Raw genomic sequence first — 25,570 nt, forward strand, 5'->3', positions numbered from 1 at the left:
ATATGGCATACACAAACCAAACTTATACTCTCAATTGTTTCAAACGAACATTATTATTTATTAACTATTTTGATTCAATTAGCATTCACATTTAGTCAAGTCACCATGATTTGCATTTGAATTTTTGCTATTTGTAACATTAGACATACGTTATATACTTCATTTGTACCAAAATTAAACAAATAACGATCTGTATTATAAGATAGCACAATTTGAAAAAAAGAAAAAAAATACTTTTATTACTTAATTAATTGCTTAAACAATAAACATACATTTTTCCATCCTTTTTTATGAAATTCAAAAGCCATTGCATTACTCTTCATATTGACAAACAAGAAATAAAAATAGTTCATGTATGTAATCATCTATTTTATTTAATTTATACAATCATTTGATATCATTATAATTTAGTTCTTACAAATCATGTAAGTAATTTCACTTTCAATAAATTGAGAGTTAATAAACAGTCACATGACAAATTCCTTTTATTGGATCTTCAATGTCAGATGGAAAGCTATTATTAAGGACCCAAGTGATGTTTGTTCCTGCATCTGAACTGCCTAAATGCAGCCAATTAGAAATTTTGCATTGAATGTTACATATTTGGGTTAATTAAGGGCTATAATCCCTGTCCCGACAATTTTGAAGATAGAACTTAAGAAAAGTTATTGACTGGCTAAAAGAAAAATATAAATTGAGGAATATAGGCAATGTAATCTTTACAGATATACAAAAATGATTCGCAGATACATATTTAGACTTATCGACATTTTACTTAATATCAAAAGGTTCTTACAAATTATTTATAATATTATTCTTCATATACATACACATTATTTAGTAAACAGTACTGTTTCAACAATTCAAACAAATACATAGTTACAAATCAAATGTTGCTGTATTATGGCAAACACTTGGTGTTCCATCAGTACTTTAACCGAACTGGAACCTCAGATCAACCCATAAAGAAATGGAGTCTAGTAACTTCCCACTCGCCTGCCTCTTGGAACAACTGGGCCATGATTTTACCAGTTACCAGTAAGTGTTCTTTTAGACCATCATGTTGGTCAAAAATGTAATCAGACAAATCAAGACTGTCCGTAACTAGAAATCGGACCTGTTTCAATACATAGGCCACACTTTTTTTATCCAACTCCTTCCAAATGATGGGTAGTGACATGGACATTCCTCAATCTAACTTCTGTAGTGACTTTATTCATTCCTTTAGTCAAATACGGACAGTGTGAGCTGTTGAGATAGACAGCTCCTGTGACATCACATTTTATTGTGAAAAATGTCCAGCATAGATGGCTTGTCATCTAATGTAGCTAATATGTCCGCCCGGTCAGCTCAATCGGTAGAGCGTTGGACTCTGAATTGGACAACCCGGGCGGACCAGGTCACCTCTGTTGTGATTGGTTATGAAATCCTTTCTACGATCATTCGCACTGTACCACTGCACCTGGCATGTACAGAAGTTGTCAGTTCCTTGCAGAGGTGAAGGCACGTAGTACTGGTTCTGCCCAGGATAGGTGTGCGGTGGTTGAACTGTCACTCTGGGACCCTTCAATGTGCTCACGCCGGGACCCGGAGTATAAACTACTAACACCACCACTGGCAGCCTGCTCTGAAGCTTGTCCATAGCCCCATATGTGTGGCCAGTCATCCATTATCCCCATTTTAATGATAATCTGAAAATAATCCCAAGCACATTTATATGCATATTTATTGTATCATATCCGCTTCTATACACATATCTTCTCTAGGATGTTCAAACAGGCTTGATGTGACAATACAAAATGTGAAGACAAATAAACAGTGAGATACAACAAGTATATTGAATTTTCTGTCTGATTTAAAATGATTTGTAATATAAACAGGACAGGTGAAACTTCCTATTCGACAAATATCTTTTTTTTATTGTCATTTCCAAGCATTTTTTATGATTAGATTATTTAATATTTCACAACTTAAATACTATCAGGAAGTCATAAGATTAACCATCTATATATATATAATAAATCATATATATATATTTAATATATAAAAACAAGTCATTATTCAATTGATATACACACATTAAAAAGGTATTTATACTTCTGAAACACTGTTGAACAAGCCACTGGGCACAAAGAGGTTGATGAAGGTTTTCCTGATGCCCTTTGAGGTTTCCCCACAATAATGAGAAAGATGATTTCTGAGAGAGATGGTGGTTATTTCCTGAAACATTAAATGTATACATGTTGTATATAATTTAAAAAAAGGACACTTGACAATATACAGAATGCTGTAGATAAAATTCATAAGTCCTATAAACAAATGCTTTTGAAAAATTCCAGAACGTATAAACAGCAAAACCCAAAACCTCTTGATTGATTTTTTTTTTTCAAGAATCCATGAAAACCAGTGATATAAAACTGCTGACAAAAAATTAGATCATGCATTTTTCTTTAACTGTTAGTAATAGTTTAACCCACAAAATATTGGCTTTCAAACGAAAATATGCAAATCTGCGATATGATCTATGTCAGCAGTCTTTTATCATTGGTTTGCAGATACTATTAAACCCAAAAATTTGCTCTTTCCAAGACAAAAAAATAAAAAAGTTGTAAAAACGGTAAATTTGTGAGAGTGCATGCAGCTTTAATAATAATTAATATATTCTTGTAATGAAGCTGTTATGTGCTAAAAATAGAACCCAATGAAAAATAAGCATATCCTAATAAGCCTAGCTTTATATGAAGTATTTACTGAATCAAATAGACATATATAGGCAAATGACTGAAAAGCTACCATAATTAAAGCTGCACTATCACAGATTAAACATTTCGACAACTTTTTAATTTTTGTCTTGGAACAAGCCAATTTTTGCTACAATCCATGGAAACCAGTTAATAAGACTGCTGACAAAAAATTAGATCGCGGATTTTTATATTTAAGTTCATAAATTGATGTTTTATGCATTTTTCTTAAACCGTTAGTAAGGGTTTAAGCTCTCAAACATTTTCGAAAATATGAAAATCTAAGATCTGTGTTTTTTATCAACAATCTTACATCAATGGGTTGCAGATATTTACGCAAAAATTTGCTCTTTCCAAGACAAAAATAAAAAAGTTGTAAAAATGGTAAATCTGTGAGAATGCAGCGTTAAGAGTATTTTTTAAACTTATAATGAAAGTCATTTGCATTTATTTTATATAAGCACGAAAACTAATGTGTTATTTATTCTGAACTCCTTTATAAAAATGTAGGACAAAACATCCCATGTCATTTTTGACTAAGGGGACAAAACACGTCCAACCCATTTAGACAGGGTTGACAAAACAACCCAGATCATTTTGACATGGTGGACAAAATAACCAGGAAAATATTGGCAGTTCAAAAAGTTAAGACCCCCCTCCCATCCTACCAACACTTGAAAGATTAAAACTAATTGGCCATTATCAAGATGTGTTTTATTACCCCCAATAAACACCCTTTTTCACTTAATTTATTAGGTTTAGAAATGTTACTATAGAGATCTTTATCACAGCATAAGGAAGACACAGTGACTTTAATCATAAGGATTTGCTACAAAGCTACAGTACAATATTAAGTTCAGCATTATGATAATCCTTACTTCAAAACACTCTTCTTAAAAAGGTGTTCAAGGCCAAAATCTAATATTCATATTCATTACAGGCTGCTTTGCATGACAATTATTAATTTCAGATATTTGCTTTAAGCAATTTATTTTTAATTATAAAAACACTTTCTCATAGTTTTCAGTTTTCATCTTCTTTTTGATATTGACATGTTAGTAATAGTAAAGGGGCCTCATGTGTTTTTAATATTTACGTTAGTCTTATATTAAAGCTGCAACCTCACAGATTGAACGTTTTGACAACTTTTTTTTAAAAATTTTGTCTTCGAACAAGCGAATTTTTGCGTTAATATCTGCAAACCAGCGATAAAAGACTGCTGACAAAATATCAGATTCCAGCTTTTCATACTTCCATCCAAAATTGATGTTTTATGCATTTTTCTTAAACTGTTAGTAGCAGTTTAAGCTGTAAAACATTAAATTTGGAATGGAAATATCAAAATCTGAAATCTTATCTTTAGTCAGCAGTCTTTTATCACATAAGCAGGTATTTACGCAAAGAAATTATAATACATAAAGTTTAAACAAAAAATAAAAAAGTTGGAAATCAATACATACACAAGTTGACTAACATATATTTTGAATAATAAACCTTAAATTACTTTCCAAAGAATGCATTTAAGGAAAAGTTACTTACTGAAAACAAGACTGTAACAATGCATGTATTTTAAAGTGAAAACGCATATATATTATGTATTTTAAAAATGTAATCCTTTATACTTTTTACTCTTTCTGTTTTTAAAAAGGATGTAACCCTAACCAAATCATTTTATTTTTGGCCCTACTATAACACAATCAAGAATTTAGCCCCACATTCCAGAATGCAGGGCTTAAATTGTGTTATCATTTTGATCACTGACATGACATCATTGACAAAATAAGGATTCAAAAATCTTTGTTTCCGCCCAACTGACCCTATTTTTATCCTTCTGATCCTTTTTTGTTTTTGGTGTTTTGATCAATTAGGTTTTTTTTAGTAAAGACCTTAATAATGCCCTGATATAGGTCAGTTTGCCAAAGAAACATGGTCCTAAAAAAACAACAGTTACCGTATGCCTACCTTTTTTGATATTTAAATGGAAACTATGAATACTGTTTTTTGGCCTAAGCAACAATTTTTGTTTGAAGCCAGATGTGCATACTGTGTATTTTTTTACTTAATTACATTGTATTGTCTGCGAATTACCAATATCAAATCCATTGTCCTATTTAACAGGATAATGGTTTTGATATTGGTCCCATGTATTATCATTATAAAAAGTGTAGGAATTTTATTCAAGACCATTTGCAAGATGTGTCATGTTTGGTGTCAATATTATGCTTGAATTATCATATTTTATATTTGTCATTGTTAGATATTTAATTTGTATAAAAAAATGAGCAATAATAAAACCTCTAAAGTTTTTTCCTCAGTTGGTAAGAATTACACCTGTTGTTGTTGTTGGGTTAATAAAAGTCTGCTTGCCTATGGCTCCCTTATGGCTTGACCCTCTCACACCCCCTAGTGTGACTGAAACATATTTGTGAGGCCAAAGGGGGATCTATCTTCATTGAATGTCAGTATTTATTTTAGCTCCACCCCTTTTACTTGACCTGGCATCGCCCCTTTCACTGAACCTGACATCTGATTGGCTGAATGAATATGCCTTTTAAAGGTTTCCTTATGACTGACAGCCCCCACCCCCCACAGAGAAAGACTGGTCATTTGAGACAATCACTATCATATTTTGAAAAGGGGGCTATATGCATGACTATGAATTGGCTTGTAATTGATTTAAGATAATGATAATTATCTGCAGTTATGCACTTAAATTCATAAAAAATTCATGTTCCTTATACTATGAAAATTTTGGAAGAAATACATGACTGTCAATTTAGAATTGAACTTAATTTCCATGTAAATATCCTTAAATTGTATAACATGTCGAAGGCAAAATGTAGATTTTCACAGATTGATACAATTGCTAAAAGGCATGTTCATTTTTTCAAGATAATGACATTAATAGAAGGTTTCTACTTTGTGTAAGGTTTTCTGAATTTAAACATTTTTTTTTGTCTTCAAGTCTCTTAACATTACCAAGATGTAATTTGGAAGTAACTGTAATTTGTTACAAAGATGGTTTAACCAAAACTTAATGAAAATCCCACATTGATTTCGTGCATTTACATATATATATTACTACGGTTTAATTTAATATATATATATATATATATATATATATATATATATATATATATATATATATATATATATATATATATATATATATATATATATATATATATATATATATATATATATATATATATATATATATAATTAAACCGTTGTAATATACACACATTACTTCGGAAACAATAGAGTCATTGGACTGTTACATGAATTTCAATAGCTCGAAATTCACCTTTTATTTGTTACTTCCGGGCTATATGTATTAACATAACAGGGTTTTCCCATGCTGGTACAAATAAAAGGCGAATTTCGAGCTATTGAAATTCGTGTAACAGTCCAATGACTCTATTGTTTCCTACGTATAATTCCGGGCTACAACTATTAAGAGCATATACTATCACACTCATCTGATATATTGGGGATTAAATTTATGTACCAGTACATTATCTTACAGAATGATAGTGATAGTCATTATCAAATTATTATCCTGATTAATAAGTAAGTTGTTGAGTGAAAACTATTTTTAAATTGAGACAATAAGGTGGATGACATGTTAAGTTATTGAAAGCTTTGAAGATTTTATACAAAAGTTATAAGTTGTCTCAATTTATGATTTCGAAAACCATTAAATTGGCAGGCCTAAGCATCATGAGCCACTCACAGACTTTGATGGAATTGGTAAAAGACAAAAAATAAATATTTACTTTCTTAGTGTTGCAATGCAAAAGATACTGGGCCTACTTTCTATCGAGTAAAACATTCTTAATATATAAAGTTTTTTTCCATTTGCCAAATAATGGAAAATTATTTGAACTTGATTTTGAAAAATAATTATTTTTTATCCTGACTATATAATTATTTAGTCTTTAAAACAGACTCTCTTCCTTTTAAACTCTAAAATATCTTTAAAAATAAAATAAAATACATTTAAACCCATTAAGATTTAATTAATTATTTAAACAGGCCAGTCTGCACTGCTTTTTCAGTAAGGATTTTAGTCAAAATCATATCTTCGTAAGAACAAGACAGTACACCATAGGTAATTATGACCCCCCCCCCCCCATAATTATGCATATTATGCATATTTGTATACATGTATTAGCTAGACAATATACAACGATAAGTGTATTGTATATATTAGTGAGCAAATAAATGCATTAATAAATAAATAAATACAGATTTATACTGGTAAATAGATTTATAAATATAAATATTTTAGGAAAGATAAACATTAGATAAAAAATATTATCAAAGCCTTTTTAGCCATATTGTATTGGCTGGTGGGGTTACTCAAAATTACCGTGCATGGTCCGCTTACAACCAATTAAATATTTTCAATAGCTCTGAGAATGATTCATACAATCTTTGATATGATGTCAGTTTTTTTTACATGGCATGGCTTGACTTGATCAATATAAATTTTATATTATATGACTTGCACAATTCACATGACTTTTCATATATATCCTTTAAGTTTTGTGTGATAATAGATCTTTGATCTAAATTTGTGATTCAAAACTTAAAGATACATATATATATATATATATTTACTGCTTCGGAATCACACTTTACACACAAGACATGTTAAAATAGATTATTGTACTCACTGTTTTTTAATTTAAGTTTATTCATCAAACTCTGTCACTCTAGCTGTCTCTGTATTATCAGCATCACACATCAACTAAAAAAAATAATAAGAATTATAACAAGAAAGGTTCAAGTAGTTAAAAAATATATGGGCTGTCATTGGACATATAATATAACAATTTACCATGATTCCATGAAATATTTTTACAAACTAGCAAACCTGAACTCTTTAGTATTTTTTTTACATCTTTGTGAGATTTTGCATTAAGCATCTATCTAATTCTTTGTTAATTTACCACATTAAAATTAAAATATATTGATTAACTGTACTTTTATTTATTTTATAAATATCTTATATGTTGTGCACCAGTCAATTGTAACCCTGGCGCACCCAGGTCCAGGGAATAGCGGGGACTTTGACTTTCGGTCCAGCCAACCCTGGGTCTAATCCCCTCCCCTGCGGGAACGAACTGATGGTAAAACCCCGGCCAAATGCCCTTGCACACCAGAGACTCTATATATGGCCCAATCTCGGCTAAATTTGGCTCAAAGACAAAACCACTGCGGTCACCCGGCCCTGCGTGGCCACATAGAAAGTAAAAACACGGCCCATTTCCTGACTATTCCCAGTATACCCCCGGGGGGGGGCGTGGTTAGTAACCGTTATAATTGACTGGTGCATTGGTTATAATAACTGAGAGGCCTCAAAGATGCTCACATGACTGTGACATTTTGACCTTTTAGCAGATTAGAACAAAGAAAGGATTTTTAAGAAATATACTCAATGAAACAGAGTGAAACTTTATTCAGGGGCTATACACCGTATGATGAAATAGCGAAAGAAGAGAAAATTGTCGAAAACTGACATGAATTTGGTATCAATGTGTACAATGTATTGAAACTAACTAACTGAAGTACCACATAGTTTACAATTAATTGATTTTTCACATTTTTTTTCCATTAAAAAAGATTACTAGGTGGGTATACCTAGTATAATTAATTTTTATGTGTGATTGGCTAGTCGATGTTATCACTTACTGTTACCAAGCTAGGTATATATTAAATCAAATAAACAAATGTAAACTTTCATAGCAGTGGATACAACACTGGACTGCAATTTTGGCGACCACAGTTTGAACCCGGTCTCTGTTATTTTTTCTTTACATTTTGATATTTTTTTTACCAATTATGATATCAAAAGGATAAACATTTTATTGAATAATTGTCCTGTATACTGGGACTGACCCTACTGTTTGTATAGTCCATTGGTTAAAGAAAATAGATTAAAAAAGAGAAAAAAATAATTGTATATTTAGTGTGTGTTTAAGGTAGCACTACCCTAATGAAAACCTCCACTTGAAATGCTTCATTTTAATGTTTTATCCTTTATTGTTAAGCACATACCTACACATCTTTTGTGGGTTCATGTGAGCAGTTCAACTTCAAAGCAACCCAGAAGCTGACATACATGCCATATCCCCCGGAGGGGGAAAAATCCCCCGGAATTTCGACCCATCCCCCGGTCTCCCGGAAGGGGATGAAAATCCCCCGGAATTAAAAAAAGTGTGTTTAAAATTACGCAAAATTATCACAGGGTTTAATTATATATGCCTGTTTACAGTTATAATGCCCTTCTTGTCTTTATTGGATTATCAACTGATGGTGTGTTTTAACAACACCAATTGGGTGACACTTAATAAGTCAGCAGGGCACATTTCATGCATTGTTTTGATTGAAACTGTCAGAATTTGCATAAGAAATGTCAATTAGACTGGTCAGATAAAAGGACGATTTTCATTGGTTAAAACTATAGGTTTTATCCAATCAGAGGGGATGTAACAAATTAAAGTGTTTAAACATGTGTCATTGTCATCAAAATGATTTATGATTTAAAGGTGACAGTACATTATTTGGTAAAGAAAAGGATTAAAATAACTAATATACGATGCTGTTCTTTGTTATGACCCACTAATATGTTTACATACATGACATGACCTTCATCTCAAATATCGGAAAATAACAGAACTTCCAGAAGAGAAACTGAAAATAGACAATTCGGATGAAATGACTTTTATTTATTTTAATATTATGGTGGTGATGTTTTTATTTTTTGATGAATGCCAAAAGATGATATGTTTATGAACTTAAACAATAAATTATGCATTTGCTTTTTATCAGAAGCAATCAAATCTGACTATTTGGGAATTGAAATGAAAAATATTGATAAATCATTCCATTCTCTCTATTAGTCTGAAAGTCATCATTTATGATCATAATGAGCAGATTTTGTATCCAATTTTAGAGGAAGGTAAGCCCATTAAATTGTCTCTGAAACATATTTTTCTGTGAAGTATTCTATTTTGCAAGTGAGTGCTTTTATTATGCAATATGGCTGTGTCTCATTAAAATAGAGATGAAGTGCTGGAAAAAGGGGTAGACAAGGTAAATTGGCACGTGTGTCATGCCCGTAATGCTACATGGCGATGATGAAAATTCTCTGGTATGTGACCCAAATCCCCTTAAATTCTGGACATAATCACCTCGGGAGTCTTGTTTTTTTGTACTTGCGTCTTAAAATGCTTTGAAATTTTGTCGAATTAGACCTGCTACAAAAACACGCCTGAATACTACCAAAATCCCCCTGAATTTTCAGACTTTTGAACATTAATCCCCCTGAATGGTCTCAAGAAAATATGGCATGTTTGAAAGCATCTTTTTATTTTCCATTTCATTAGCTTACATTTTTCAACAGTTGTTTTATTAGAAAATAGTTATTTTCTTATACCGAAGGTAAAACATATAGAGGATATTTGTTTATTTCAGTGTTAAGATCGTATTTTATTTCACGAGTGTCATAAAAAAACATATTTTCACGAGTGGCGAAGCCACGAGTGAAAATGTAGTTTTTTTATTATCACGAGTGAAATTAAATGTGTTAGTGTTAGCAAAACAAATGTGGATACTCATTGGATTTTAACCATTTTTCTTAGATTAAGACTGCATGTACGCGTGTTTTTATAGTAAGTTAATATTCAGTCATCTTACGTACTGTCAGAGACCAGTCTTCGCTTTAAAATGTTTGTTTTCCAGATAAAGAGTAAATGCCACGCTAGTTTGTTGACACATTTTGAGGTGTGGGTGGTGTAAAAAATATCGGATCTATCTGCAAATTTGTGTGTGAATTCTCCAGGAAGCTCAATTTACGTACTCCAATGGTTAACAGTTCAAAATACATTTGAACGATGATATAAAATTTTATTTATGTTCGAACAGTTGTTTTTGTCTGTAATTTGTTTGGTATGAAAGCAAATGTTCGAACATTCAGCTTCAAAGATCAGTAAAATGTTTGATAAACGGGATAACCGGTAATAAACGGTAAGTTGTTAATTTCCAATAATATATTTATCTAAATTTATAAAACATTTCTTTAATATTTTTTTAACATTTTTTGACATAATTTATTGAAGTCCAGTAGGCAAGTACATGTAACAACAAAGGAATTTAAAGTAGTTCTGAAAGTTGATATTTTCACTCCTTATTTTGCAGTGAAAATATCAAATTGATATTTTCACTGTTGTTATTTCACTGGTTAAACCCCATATTTCATCGAAAAGCATGAAAGAAACTGTTGTTTTTTTTGCATAATGTTCCTAAAAGTTTAAAGATATTTCATATTGATAAGGAACAGGTCATGAGTATTTTTTTAACTTGTTGATTTCGCTGTAAAATGACATTCACAAGCTAAATCTTAGTAGACCAAAGAATTGTACGTTTACGGATTTTTGTATCTTTTTTGATATGGCAAATCCTTCACATACAAATTGTTTAGTATCAAAAGTGGGTAGTTATTCCGATCGGGATTCTGGGTTAAAGCATTTAACATCTCAAAAATATCATAAAACAAGAAATATTACCAGATTATGTAATTTTATATCAGTTCCATACATAAAAATGTCATATCCTATGAATAATTATGAGTTTGACGTTTATTTTTCATTTCTTGCTGTCAAAACATAGCGATATATACATGAAGGGCACCTGCAAGGCTTCAGGGCACAATTTTTAAACAACTGGAACATTTCGGCCATGGCTGAGTTGTTACGATTGTATTTATGAGGTCTATCTAGAAGCTTGTCAGTGGTGGCCAAGTTAATATGATTGGGTCGAGTTGTTCCGCTTGGCATAATTGTTGTCTGTGTCAGTCGACTTTTGTTTTATTGGAAAGGTAAATAATGTGTTTTAATGCAAAATAACTTTTCACTTACATGGTAAAGTATGAATATAAACCTTTATGATCAATTTAAACCATAAAATACTTCACTTAATACAATTTCAATATTTTTCAAAACACCCCCGGTTTTTGCACAAACCCGTTTAGACGTTACTGGCTAAGGTCACAAATCCGAACACTTTCTGATGTTTTTTACAATTATCTTGGAGAGTTTATGTTGTAGTAAGTTAAACTTTCGTATGAAACATCTTTGGTTCATGTGAAAACAGCTGTCAAAGTACAGATTCACGATCTCGTCAATATTATGTCGAAAATCGTTCAATTTTATGGATAGTAAATCACCCTTCAAAATACGCTATGGAGGGCACAAATACCGAACACTTGAAAAGCGAAAATACATGGTCATACAATTATAATTAAAAAGTATGCTATATTAAATAAATGGCATTTTTTAGAAAAATGCTTAACAAAACAAGATGAAACTTCGCAAGTGTGACCAAGGCAAGCCTCTGTATTGATCTAGATCATCAAATAATCGATCACGGTAAACAAACGCGTGTTTTAGCCGGTGTTCAGGATTTGTGCCCTGTTAGGAAATGTACCGTCAACCAGTAAGGATTGGAAGAATGTATTACACGTCTATAATTTTAGACTGGGGGGCGGGGGGGGGGGTAGCTACAATAATGAGCGATTAGGGATACTTTTTTTTATTATTTTGACATTTCATGTGTATCCCTGTAACTGCCATAGTCTTAAAATCGTCAAAAGACCCATTGACGGTCATTTAGGTGTACTATTGGGGGGGGGGGGGCATGGTTACAATTGGTGCAACCACTGGGACACCATTTTTTTTATTATTTTGATATTTCTTAAAATACTCGTTGACGGCTATTTAGGCAGAGTAGCCCCACTCCCTGTCGAAGTGTGGATAAGAAGAGGCCTGTTTCAAGTGAACGTTCTTTACGAGATGTCCTACTTATTGACAATACAATACAATACAATATACAATACAATAAGTTTTATTTCAAGTCGGCAAGACACAAACATATGCAACATAAGCTCTGATGAGCTTTTTAACCGACCGTTAACAAATGTATATGAGATCAACAAGAGTAAAAATAGCTATAAAAGGAAAAAGTATTAGATATTTAAGACTGTTTATATATTCAAAAATCAAGACAAAAAATTAAATGGAAAAAATAAATGACTTACCAATGTGTGTCCCCATTAGTGCCATTCATCGCTCTTCAAAGCTCCATAAAACAAAATCATTCGTCTAACACATTCCCGACATCTTAACACAGATGGTATTGATTACTGTGACATGTTTGTGTTAAACCGGTTTCAAGGTGCATTCACTCGAGTAAATAAAGTCAAAGATGCACTCTTAAGTACTGCCAGATAAGGTTTACCACAATTAATAATGTTGTTTCAATATTCCTAAAAGAATGAATAAATGTCGAAAACAGTGGTTCTTATGAAGGATATCGAGTTAAATTTGAAAGAAATGAGCATTACACACGGTATTTCTACCTTATGAGACTATAGTAGACCACAATAAATCTTTTAGCATTTACCAATCATTTAATATTTTTTGCGCTTTCTGCTATTAAAAACACGGTTACAATCTTGTTATCAGTAATAAATATTTTCAATAAATGCATTATTTAGTATGTAGTTAAAGGTTTATCAGTCACAATTGATGTTTGTTATATATGTGTATGTATTGATTTTGAATAACAGTGTCACTAAACAAAAAATAAACAAATTTACGCAATTTCACAACCTTTTTTCCAGTTCTTCTGGATTACCCTGTATCCCCTGCCTCGAAACGAAAAGTTAACTTGGACGACATCGGTACGTTGTGGTTGGGGGGGGGGCACCCCCCCCCCCTCCTTCTGGCCACTAGTGCAATTGCAAAATTAATTTTGATGCGTGAGGGATATACTTAAGCGACGATGTTAACCATTGCTTCAATATTTATGCATGCATATGTACTTGTTGGCATTTTGGGTGTCTCATTTCTACATCAAAAATGCTCAACCAGGTATGAGTTTATTGTATAAGTTATAGCTCGTAGTTTGTAAAATGTGGTTCTTTAGCAAATTTGTTTTAAATACGAAATAAAAGGTGTTGCTTCCAAGGTATGCATGATCAAAATATCCATAAATTATGTATGAGTCCCTTTTGCTGAGTGGTTATGCTATTTATTTGTCCATGACGTAAAAAGCGTAGGTTCACCCCTGATTAAAACAAGACTTTATTTTCATACTTTCAATGTATTTTGTTCTGTAATTTCAGTATCAAAGAGTTAACTAATTATTTCAGACACATTACCTGGAAAATGATTATTTGGTGCCAATGAGGTACGAGTCCCTTTAAGAATGACAAAGTGTTTTTACAATCAGCTAGATAACAAGTTCATTTTTTCCACATATACAAGATGATTTACAAGTAATCATCATATGTGTATTTTTGCTTCACTGCTATCTTGTAGGATGACTGGCTTATATACTACTACCGGGTATGTAGTAAAGTGACAACATGGCATTAATTACCAATAGCGTTTATTTTGTAATGCAAAATTCACCAGCCTTACATTTTTGTACAGTTCGATATTTTTTTCTAAAACATATACTAGTATTACTGCTTGAGGAAGGCATTGGCACATGATGCATGTTAACATTCTAAAATGCCTTGCAGCATTTTTAATGGTGTTTAGCTTGGACCAGCTCAAAACCAAATAATAGGGGTTGGAAAGTCTTTGGTTTAGGAGTTAAAAAGTCTTTAATATGGTTATTAAAATAATTCAACTAGGGGTTGAAAAGTCTTTGTTATAGGAGTTAAAGAGTCCAAACAGGTAGGGGTTGAAAAATCTTTGAAATAGGGGTTTAAAAGTCTAAGGGTTGAAAACTGAAAAGTGTTCTTTTTTAGAAGGGTTAAAAAGCCTCTTGGGGTTGAAAGGTCCTGCTCCCCTGCAGAACAGTGTGTATGAAATAAACTATTATCTTAGGTAAAGCATTTCATATGGATTTCCATCAATTAATTACATCTTCATTAAAAATCAAGAAAATGGTACTTTTCTGTGTAAAGGTACTGACAACCGAAATAACATTTTCAAGCGTAAAAGAGAGTATAGCTTTGAAAAAATGAATAAGTTCTTAGTCGTTTGTAACCACAACTTAATCGATTAAAAATGGCGTCTGAGGAGATGAAACTAGTGTAAAGATATTTAAAAAAATGGAATTTGTGTCACTGGTTGAGTAAGAATACTTCAGGTAATTTTTGATATGATTTATTGCATTCAAATTCATTAAAAGATGCTTAAATCTTATCGCTAAGATATCAGCACAGAAGTATTAGCTTGGAATTGGATGGATACAATGTCAGGACACAGGTAAACAATTAAACAAAACTTCAAATATATTCCTAAATAAATAAATAGGTGTTCTTTTAAGAGATTTAGGAAAGTTGAAATATTTTCCCATTAAAATTTATTGCCAGAACCTCCAATTGGATTAAGCCCATTGCCAATGTTACCAATTGGAAGATTCCAATGGGACAATGTTCCAATTGGAGTTTTCCAATTTCCTGACTTTTCCCATATTGAATTGTGGGAAATATCCAATTGGAAAAAATGGTCCACGGGATTTTTTTTTACAAAAAAAATGATAAAAAATACTATAAACGCACTTTTTCTAGATAACATTATAACCATTAATGATAATGATTGTTATTAATCACTAATTCCTTTTATGAAAATGTGGGAGAATTTTCCAACAAAAAATGTTGGGCTGATTTTCCAATTGGAAAAACCATTTTTCCAATGGGAAGGCCATTTTCCAATGGGACTCCCATTGGAAAAGTTGACTTTAAATGCCAAAAAAACATATTTCTAAATTAAATTTCAGGAAACAAAAAATATCTCTTATTAGTATTACCTAACACATTTTAAAAATACAAAAATAAAAAAACATTGGGTGAAAAATAAAAATAATAAGTTTGCAAAAATTCCGGATTTGCAAACTTAATCCGGATGCTGTTTTATCTTGATAATTTTCTAAATATTTATTAAATATATTCTTTAATTCAATAATCACAGATGACGTTTTATATAACAATAAATATTAATGTTATTATATTTATGTTTCTGATTATCTAAAACGATTGAGATTTTTATTGGGAATATTTCTATATAATTATTATACCTCACATAAATTTGTCCCTTCGTTGTATATATAAACTCGATCGGTCCGTATATCACTGTATTTTGATGAAAATCCAGTTTAATGACGTCAGCTGTCCATATTATATTTTTGGCCGGTCCGGACCTCGCCAAAAATGTAATATGGACCGTTGACGTCATACAATTGGTAAGTGCGGCTTGCCTTTTTCACAACGGCAAAAACTTGTCGCAAGTAAACATTATTAGCTTTGTTCAATAAAACACATTTAAATCGCTTTAAAAATATTGAATTGTAATGAAAATTGTTCGGTATAATATAAAAAATATAGCACACCACTTCGGGCCATATGGCATTATAAGGACCGGACAGTCAGCCCCCGAAGGTGAATGGACCTCGGCAAACGCCTCGGTCTATATACACCTTCGGTGGCTGACTGGCCGGTCCTTATACTGTCATAAGACCCTCAGTGGTGTGTTATATTTCTTAATTAATTTCCATACAGGTGGTTAATAATATGTCGGTCAAAATTGGAACGTTAACACTTTATAACTACTATAACTACGAACATTTCGACTTTTCATATATTATCGATTTTTAGGAATGGTAATGTTTTAAATTTTCTTTGAATGAAAGTTTTCAAATCAAACTATCTGGCATTGTTTGCTGAGATTTTAAACAATCTAACAGATCATTTGTGAAAACAATCTGTTCATAACTAAATTCATTAACAATGAACGTGGCAATTTTACATATGAAACGTTTTCAAAGGTGAATAAAGTTGTGTTGTTGTTTTTTAATGACAAAACAATCTGCATGTAAAATGACCACGCACCTGTTTTCATCAACCAATACCATATATGCACGAAATCATCGTGCAAAAACAAGTCATCATAAATGACGGCTTAAGATTATTCGTTCTTCCTTTTTCTTCAAAACGCTCGAAAATGACATAATCGACTATCAAACAAACACTTTGTGTAACAAAAGCCAATATTTCTACTTTTACCTGTGTGGTGCGCTGAAATAAAGTGCACCAAGACCTTGACAATGTCAAAAAGGGGAGATCTTTTACAAACATGGGGATGAATATTATTTCACATATTTACAATGATATCACATTGTTCAGTGCATAAAGCACATGTTATGTATGACAATGTGCAATGATTTAATTCAAAACATGAATATCTATTTTGTAAATTAACGTTGTAAGTATCTTCGTGAAAAATGTTTTCAAACTTCATTTTTGTCTTTTCGCTTATAGAGAAGAAAAACATTCGAAAAAGAGTTACTGCAAGCGAACCTGGTCATAGAACAAGCTGAAAAGGTAAAGGCTGATGATTCCGTAGCAATGTTATAGTCATATCAGCACATGAATTTGAATAAGTAGAGAGTACAATTTTAACTTTGCAATCAAGCAATTGAAAAATAGCAAAGATTTCATACATATTTTAATGTTTTCATTTTATTTGATGCGATCATTTATATTAAGTTAAAAATAAAATAATATAACTATAATTATATTGAAATGAAAGCTTTTCTATGTGAAACATACCTATTTAAATTTTGAATTTTAATACGTAAACAGACAAGGCAGGAACTGTGTGATGAGCTGGAACAAGTGAAACAAGACCTTGATCATTCAGAAAAGGTGAGAAATTATAATACATGTTTTTGAATATAGGAACCAAATAACAGGGAGTGCACGTGAAATAAACCATTTGCAGAAGCGGTGGATAGTAATAAAATATATAGGGGTTCGTTAGGGGATCGTTATATTTTTCTTATTTGTATGAAACTTCGAACAAACGCACTGTCATATAAATATTTATACTGGTTTTTAATTTAAACTAGATCTACAAGCCTTATGTTTTGCCTTTATGCCTTAAGTCGAGAAAGATGTTCGTAGAAGAGTTGCTGAACGCGACACATGGTAAAGTAGGAAAACTAAATCAGTCTAAGCTATTGCAATATCTAGTTAAGATATCATATAAATATAAAATAAGCGGTAAAACATGTATGACCTTTTGAAAACCTTTTATAACAAGGAACGAGTTATGTGATGATCTAAAACAACTAAAATATGTCCTTTATAAAAAAAAATGCTTTATGAATTAAAACTGACTTGTAGACGGGAAGAGTACTTGTAATAAAACAATTAGAATAGTCCTGGCGAAGGCAAATGTATGTTTATGTGTATTCACGTCTTTCAAAGCAAGACCAATTACGTTTTTTTTGTTTTGTTGTTTGCTTTCAAAGCAAGACCAATTAGGTATTTTTTTGTTTATGTTATTAATTTGCCAACAGTTGCAACACGTGAAACAAGACCATCATATTTCGGAAAAGGTGACACCTGTGACAAACATGTGTATTGAGGAAGGCTTGCATAGTTCCATGTGTTCATGCGGAACGAACATAAATCCGCATTTCGTCTTTTCTGACTCATTTGCTAACTATGTTATCTCAAATGAAATATGTTATCGACACTTTCATTGATATAGAAGTGTTATTTTTGCCAAATTATGGATAATCGACCCACTTCAATTTCAGCGGTTTTAGAGTACACTACATTGTTGCACATATGGAGTACGCTCGGATCCTTATAGTAAACCTCAATATGAATAGAACAGAACAGAACATATTTTTATATATTTATACTTTAGCATATACAGCTTAACGTTATAAACACGGAATAAAAAAAGAAAAAAAAACATACATGTAATAAATAAGTAATGCATTTGGATATTTTGGTAACTATACCAACAATGCATATTGTATACACAAAACTAACACATTTAACAGCAATATAATGTGAGGATGTCTTTTAAGATAGCATGTATTTATGTATCTGATCTTAAAAGCCTTAATACAAAAATCGAGTTTTTTTATTTTAGTTATGAAATAAATCTAATCATACTGGGATTTCTAACATCTAATCTAGAAATATAAGTATGTCGGATGTAGTTAAACATTGGGCAAACAAAAACAAAATGAAAGTCGTCTCCTATATCGTTTAAATGGTACAGTGTACATTTTCTATCTTGTCTAGGGATATTGTTATGTCTACCTAGTTCAACATAGAAATTATGCTAGGACAATATGAGTTTAGCTAAAACATTTCTATATTTTACATTATCTAGTAATACCATGTAGTTAGACAATTGGAATGTATGTTTAACTTCCTTATATAAATACAATTATACCTGTGTCTCCATGGTAGCTCGCCAACTAGATTAGTATACGTCTCTTAATCTTTTTATAAACATGGGGACAACTGAATTTATATTGACAAACTCCGGGAATAACCTCACCTCCGCATAACCCGCTGACTGAAGTATACTTCTTACTTTAGAGACCCAGTTTATAGTACGTGAATTATTATCAATATCTCTGTATTGATCCTTTAATATTGCCCTGAGGTTACAATCATCTGTTTTATCTTTGTATAATTTAAGGAAATACTTAATAACGAGAATATTTCTCTCAATATATAGTGGAAATCTGCCTAGCTATCCATAGAGTGACAATGAATCTGTGAATAGCTAGGCATTAAGCACCCACTTTCAAAATTTCCTGTGTATTTATAGTTAAAAATTGACAAAACAAATGTATCAAACAAGTTGAATATTATATAAATAGGGACCTGGTTACGTTTGATCAAGGCCTTAAATGAATTCATAGACCGCATTGCCTTGGCAGCCAGTGAAATAGCCGCCTGCCTGGAAGATCCACCATAGGAAAATACTACACCGAGATAGTTAAAGGAATTGACAGTTTCAACAGCTAGACATCATAATTTTAGTGTTATCCACAGTGTCCGTCAGATTCCATATCAACAATAAGTACATAAATTATTCAATGACTCCTGCAGGCCTTCTCTATTTTCCGACATAATAGCTGCATCGTCTGCGAGTAACAACAAATAAACCGAAACATCATCAACTGTCAGACCTGCATTTAAAACTTGCTGTAACTGAAGCTCAATATCATTGAGAAAGAGAGAAAAAACAAATCGGGGAGGTTATTTCCCCTTGAAACAAACCAACATTACTGTCAAATAAATCTGAAAAAAACACCAAGGTGTTGAATACACATTTTCACCTCACTATTCATCGACCTCAGCAAAGACAAAAAAGATCCATCTGTACTTTGATCAGTTTAAACCAAAGGCGCCCTCTATCGATGCAGTCGAATGCCTTCCGGAAGTCCACGAAACAACAATACAATTTCTTCTTCTTACTTAATTACCTTATATAAGAGTTTTATACTTGGTGAAATAGTTTCCTATTTTTTATTACAAAAAAATAGTAATTTTTACTCCAAAGTATATTTGTATACGGTAGTACATGCTTTGTTTCTTTTCTTATTCATTGAATCACTTGTAATTGATTAGGTGGCACATTTTTGTGAAAATAAATAATATGCTACAAGAAAATATTAAAGAGCAAAAAACATTCACTAAAGTGCTGCATTGGCCACAATTGTAGTTAACACTTTTTATTTAGTATTAGCTAGATGGAGAGTTTGCTTTCATAGATTATGTAAAAAAATGCTATTCTTAATCTGAGCATTTATAAACATGACTGTGCATTCTTGATTTATTATGTCGCTATTTCCAATTATTTAAGAAGTTAATATTACCTAAATAGATCGTTTAGTATTTACCATCATCTAATTTGTTCTTGGCCCGCTTTCACAATACAAACTAATTAACGACCTCTTTGTCACCGGAATGAATTGTTTTCTCTCTTACCTAATCGTATTTTAGAATTAATGACGGGAAAAGTTACTTATCTTAATCGGATGCTGAAAATGGTTCTTAGCTTTATTTTTTATAGAATATGATTATATATATCGTTGTTGATACTAATAATTAATTAAGGTAATTATTCCCATGTTTACAGAAAATAAACGTACTTTGTTATGAGCTGAAACAAGTGAAACTAGACAAAGATAATTCAGAAAAGGTAGAACCAGTTATATAAACATAGTTATAAATCTTACTGTACAATTTTATTCAGGGATAGCACGTATATTTAACCGTGCAAAAAAACAATTTATTAGTGACATTATGTTTAGTTGAATTATATGAATTCGCAATAAAAGCAATATTCCATGTGTACTGACAATTAAACCCAACCCACTTACTAATTATTTCGCCTTTATGATTTCAGAAAAGGAAGATTCTCGAACAAGAATTACTGAAAGCAAAACAGGGCATAGAGGAATCAGAAAAGGTAAGAAAAACCTTTTATACAGAAACCTATATTCCTATAAATAAGATATTTGACAAATATAAGTTATTGATGACGCTTTATGACGCTCAAGGCCCTGAGTAGAACTGGCAATATTAACTCACTCGAACATATTGCATATGTCTATTACATCGTATAGAATGTTTTAGTAAACCTGACTTGTAAATAGTACACATGTAAGAATATTCGAACACGTATCAAGACCAGAAATGAACTATGTGATGAGCTGACACATATAGAACATAACCAATATAGCTTTGAAAAGGTAATATTTTAACAAACATGTTCTATAAAAATCTTACATCTAAAGAGATAGGACATTTAGTAAAACACAACACCCCTGGTAAATTAAACTTCAGTAAATGTGAAATAATTGGTTTCAATTCACTAAGCATTATTTGCATTATCGTTTCATTTGAATAACTTTTATTGCCATCAAAGTCAAATCTACTGAAAAGAAATCTTAATAATCCGGAAAAGGTTAGACAAACCTATTAATGAGGAACCGGTATTAATGATTGTATGAACGTTATTCCGCATTTTTTTTAATTATTTGCTAGTGTCTTAACCTCAATTATATAATGCTTGTCGACATGTTCATCGATTTAGGAAGTATTTTCAATAAGTTATTAATGAATGACGCTTTTTTATTTAAATAGTTAATAGATTAAAATTTGTTGAGAATGATGAACCTTTAAAACATATTTTGTTAACAGAGATACCATATAAATTGACCCGTGCAATTCGGGATAAATATTGAATAAATCCCTTTTTTAATATCGGCATTTTCATGTCTTGTGACCTTATTTAAGCACATTTAGCTAGCTTAAATATGTTGCCATGTAAACATTGTGAACACAAGTTCAAATGAGTTAAATAAGGTAGTATCCATTTCTTTGAAAAAAAAGAACTACAAAAGAACGCTGAACTTTACAGCAGTTGTTAGTATTCATTAAATGAGCAAATTGATATAGCTTTTGTAGTTTTAGAAATTGATAACTTTTGCTAAGTCAGGTTATATAACAATTATAGTGTTTGCAAGTCAACAATAATATTCAATGTTTAACTTCCACAAAAATGTTGATCGTTTCGCCCTGTCGATAAACCTGAACTTAATGAATATTAACCTAAAAAGCCCAGTAGCCAAAAATGGAGCTCGATGCTTAGCGTTACCTTACACGAAGCGAGAGACACATAACGTACAAACAATGGCCCTGTTGAACGGCACAATGCCTAGGTGTACAATACACTAAGCGAGTGAATCATAAAATTCAAACAAGTGCCCTGTTGAACGGCAAAATACCTAGGCCTACCATACACTAAGCAAGAAAATCATAGCATATCAACAAGGGCCCTGTTGAACGGCACAATACCTAGGCCTACCATACACTAAGCGAGAGACACACAAAGTATAAAGAAGGGCCCAGTTAAAAAGCTTAATACCTAGGCCTATCATACACTTAGCGAGAGACATAACGTACAAACAAGAGTCCTGCTAAAAGGCAAAATAACTAGGCCTACCATACACTAAGCGAGACACATAACGAACAAACAAGGGCCCCGTTAAAAGGTGCAATACCTAGGTCCACCATACACTAAGCGAGACACATAACGTACAAACAAGGGTCCTGTTAAAAGGCACAATACCTAGGCCTACCATACACTTAGCGAGACACATAACGTACAAACAGGGGTCCTGTTAAAAGGCACAATACATAGGCCTACCATACACTAAGCGAGAGACAAAACGTACAAACAAGGGTCCTGTTAAAAGGCACAATACCTAGGCCTACCATACACTAAGCGAGAGACAAAACGTACAAACAAGGGTCCTGTTAAAAGGCACAATACCTAGGCCTACCATACACTAAGCGAGAGACATAACGTAAAACAAAGGTCCTGTTAAAGGCACAATACCTAGGTCTGCCATACACTAAGCGAGACACATAACGTACAAACAAAGGCCCTGTAAAAAGGCACAATACCTAGGCCTACCATATACTAAGCGAGAGACATAACGTACAAACAAGGGCCCTGTAAAAAGGCACAATACCTAGGCCTACCATACACTAAGCGAGAGAAATAACGTACAAACAAGGGCCCTGTAAAAAGGCACAATACCTAGGCCCACCATACACTTAGCGAGAGACATAACGTACAAACAAGGCCCTTGTTAAAAGGCACAATACCTAGGCCTACCATACACTAAGCGAGAGACATAAAGTACAAACAAGGGTCCTGTTAAAAGGCACAATACCTAGGCCTACCATACACTAAGCGAGACACTAAACGTACAAACAAGGGTCCTGTTAAAAGGCACAATACCTAGGCCTACCATACACTTAGCGAGACACATAACGTACAAACACGGGCCCTGTTAAAAGGCACAATACCTAGGCCTACCATACACTAAGCGAGAAACACATAACGTACAAACAAGGGTTCTGTTAAAAGGCACAATACTTAGGCCTACCATATACTAAACGAGAGACATAACGTACAAGCAAGAGCCCTGTAAAAAGGCACAATACCTAGGTCTACCGTACACTTAGCGAGACACATAACATACAAACACGGGCCCTGTTTAAAGGTGCAATACCCAGGCCTACCGTACACTTAGCGAGAGACACATAACATACAAACAAGGGCCCTGTTGAAAAACACAATACCTATGTCCATCATATACTAAGCGAGTGATACATAACATACAAACAAGGGTCCTGTTTAAAGGCAAAACGCTCATGCCTGCAATACACTTAGGGAAAGACGAATGAAAAACAACAAAGTCCCTGGCACAAATATTAGCCCTAACATACACTTAGCCACACAACATACAAATAAAAAACATGTTAAAAGTCGAAATGCTAAGGCCTACCATGCGTTAAGAGAGTGACACAATCGGTCAAGCGACAATGCATTACACACTGATAATCAATACAATATTGGATAATCGCCCTTGATCGGTCCGTGAGTCAGGTATAAAAAAGCACACACTTGTAAGAGTTTTCATTGGTCGTTATAAATACCATATAATTATTCAATAAAAAGCATTATCAAGTATTATCAATTGTTGCTGAGCCATTATTTTACGTACATGTGTGTGGAATCGTATGTCGCCATTTATTCAAGCATGTAGACATATTTTGACAATATGTATATAAATACAGCCCGTGTTAATGTATATAGATTAACACTAACGGTTATTAATATAACATACACACTATTGCTTTCCTATGTTAATAATCATATTCGATTTACCGATTATAACTGACTGTGTGACAAAAATCATATGCTTAGTAAAAACCATTGACATTTTATGAGCTGCTGCATTGCCCACTAATATAGTAAATCAATTTTGATAAAAGGTAAATCTTTTGAAAGTATATATGTTGGCATACTTTTGCTTACCCGCTAGATTCGTAGTTGTATGGCAGATTGTATTTGATATTTCGTTATTTACACATAAAAGACACGCTAGTAGGACCTTAATAGATCGTTTACAATTTAACTTCAACCTAGCTGGTATTGTGCTACTTTTTCACAACAACTAAAGGCATGTCTCTTTGGCCACCTGTTTGGACTCTTGTTAAAAGCATAACATTGAATAAAAGGCGGTCAAATCTGTTCACGTCTTAGTTTTGTCGTGATCATGGTCCCATGTATTTAGCTTTAATTGTATACAATACAATAGATATAAATATTCACATTTATTTATTCGTACGCTAATACAGATTCAGAAGGAACTGTGTGATAAGCTGAAACTAGTGAAATACTATGAAATTCAAAAAGATGAAGCCTGCTACAATCAATTGTTTTGAAGATTTAAAGTAAATGCAAGATGACTGAACCATTTGAATGAGTTATCTCTTGCAAGACATATAATGAATTAGTCATTTTATATAGAATTCGCTAATGTTTTGCCGCTATGCTTTCAGTCAAGGATGCCGCTTTAAACAAGAGTTACTGAAGGCAAAACAGTGCATAGAGAAATATCTGTTGAACGGAACAATGCCTAGGCCTACCATACACTAAGCGAGAGAGTCATAAAATACAAACAAGTGCCCTGTTGAACGGCACTATACCTAGGCCTACTATACACTAGGCGAGAGAATCATAGTTTTATAGAGCAATGTTAAAGAAAAGAGCTGAAGTATACATAGTAATGTCATATGCATATGTGACAATAGTAGATTTCCATATAAATAATAGGTTAAAATCAATCTATTGAATTAATTTCAACGACTTGATCCATTTTTCAAATTTGGTTATATGACATTTATAAATGTTATTTTACAGAATAAGTATACTATGAAAAATATTAATTCCTATACCATTATAGTATATTTTATGTTATAATAAAAAACAATGTGAAACACTATTTATACTTTTAAATGAATTGTGGTGATACTTAGTGATTATGCTCCGCCCGAATCTGATATATTATGTTGCCCAATTGCTTCTTCGGGGCTCTACGTGGGTTTGTTACTGCACGGGGTT

At 32.3% G+C, this 25,570-nt stretch overlaps 1 protein-coding gene across 3 annotated transcripts in view; it reads left to right on the forward strand.

Moving 5' to 3' along the window:
- The window catches only part of LOC128241437 (putative uncharacterized protein MYH16), a 97,938-nt gene that overhangs the window by 26,687 nt on the left and 45,681 nt on the right, over positions 1 to 25,570 (forward strand). For all 3 annotated transcript variants that reach the window (XM_052958357.1, XM_052958358.1, XM_052958359.1), the window contains 4 exons: positions 13,432 to 13,491; positions 17,083 to 17,145; positions 17,407 to 17,469; positions 20,993 to 21,055. In XM_052958357.1, the coding sequence (XP_052814317.1) occupies positions 13,432 to 13,491; positions 17,083 to 17,145; positions 17,407 to 17,469; positions 20,993 to 21,055 (249 nt within the window). The remainder of the gene's footprint in view (positions 1 to 13,431; positions 13,492 to 17,082; positions 17,146 to 17,406; positions 17,470 to 20,992; positions 21,056 to 25,570) is intronic.

Source organism: Mya arenaria, chromosome 7 (genome assembly GCF_026914265.1).
Source record: "Mya arenaria isolate MELC-2E11 chromosome 7, ASM2691426v1".
Taxonomy (NCBI): domain Eukaryota; kingdom Metazoa; phylum Mollusca; class Bivalvia; order Myida; family Myidae; genus Mya; species Mya arenaria.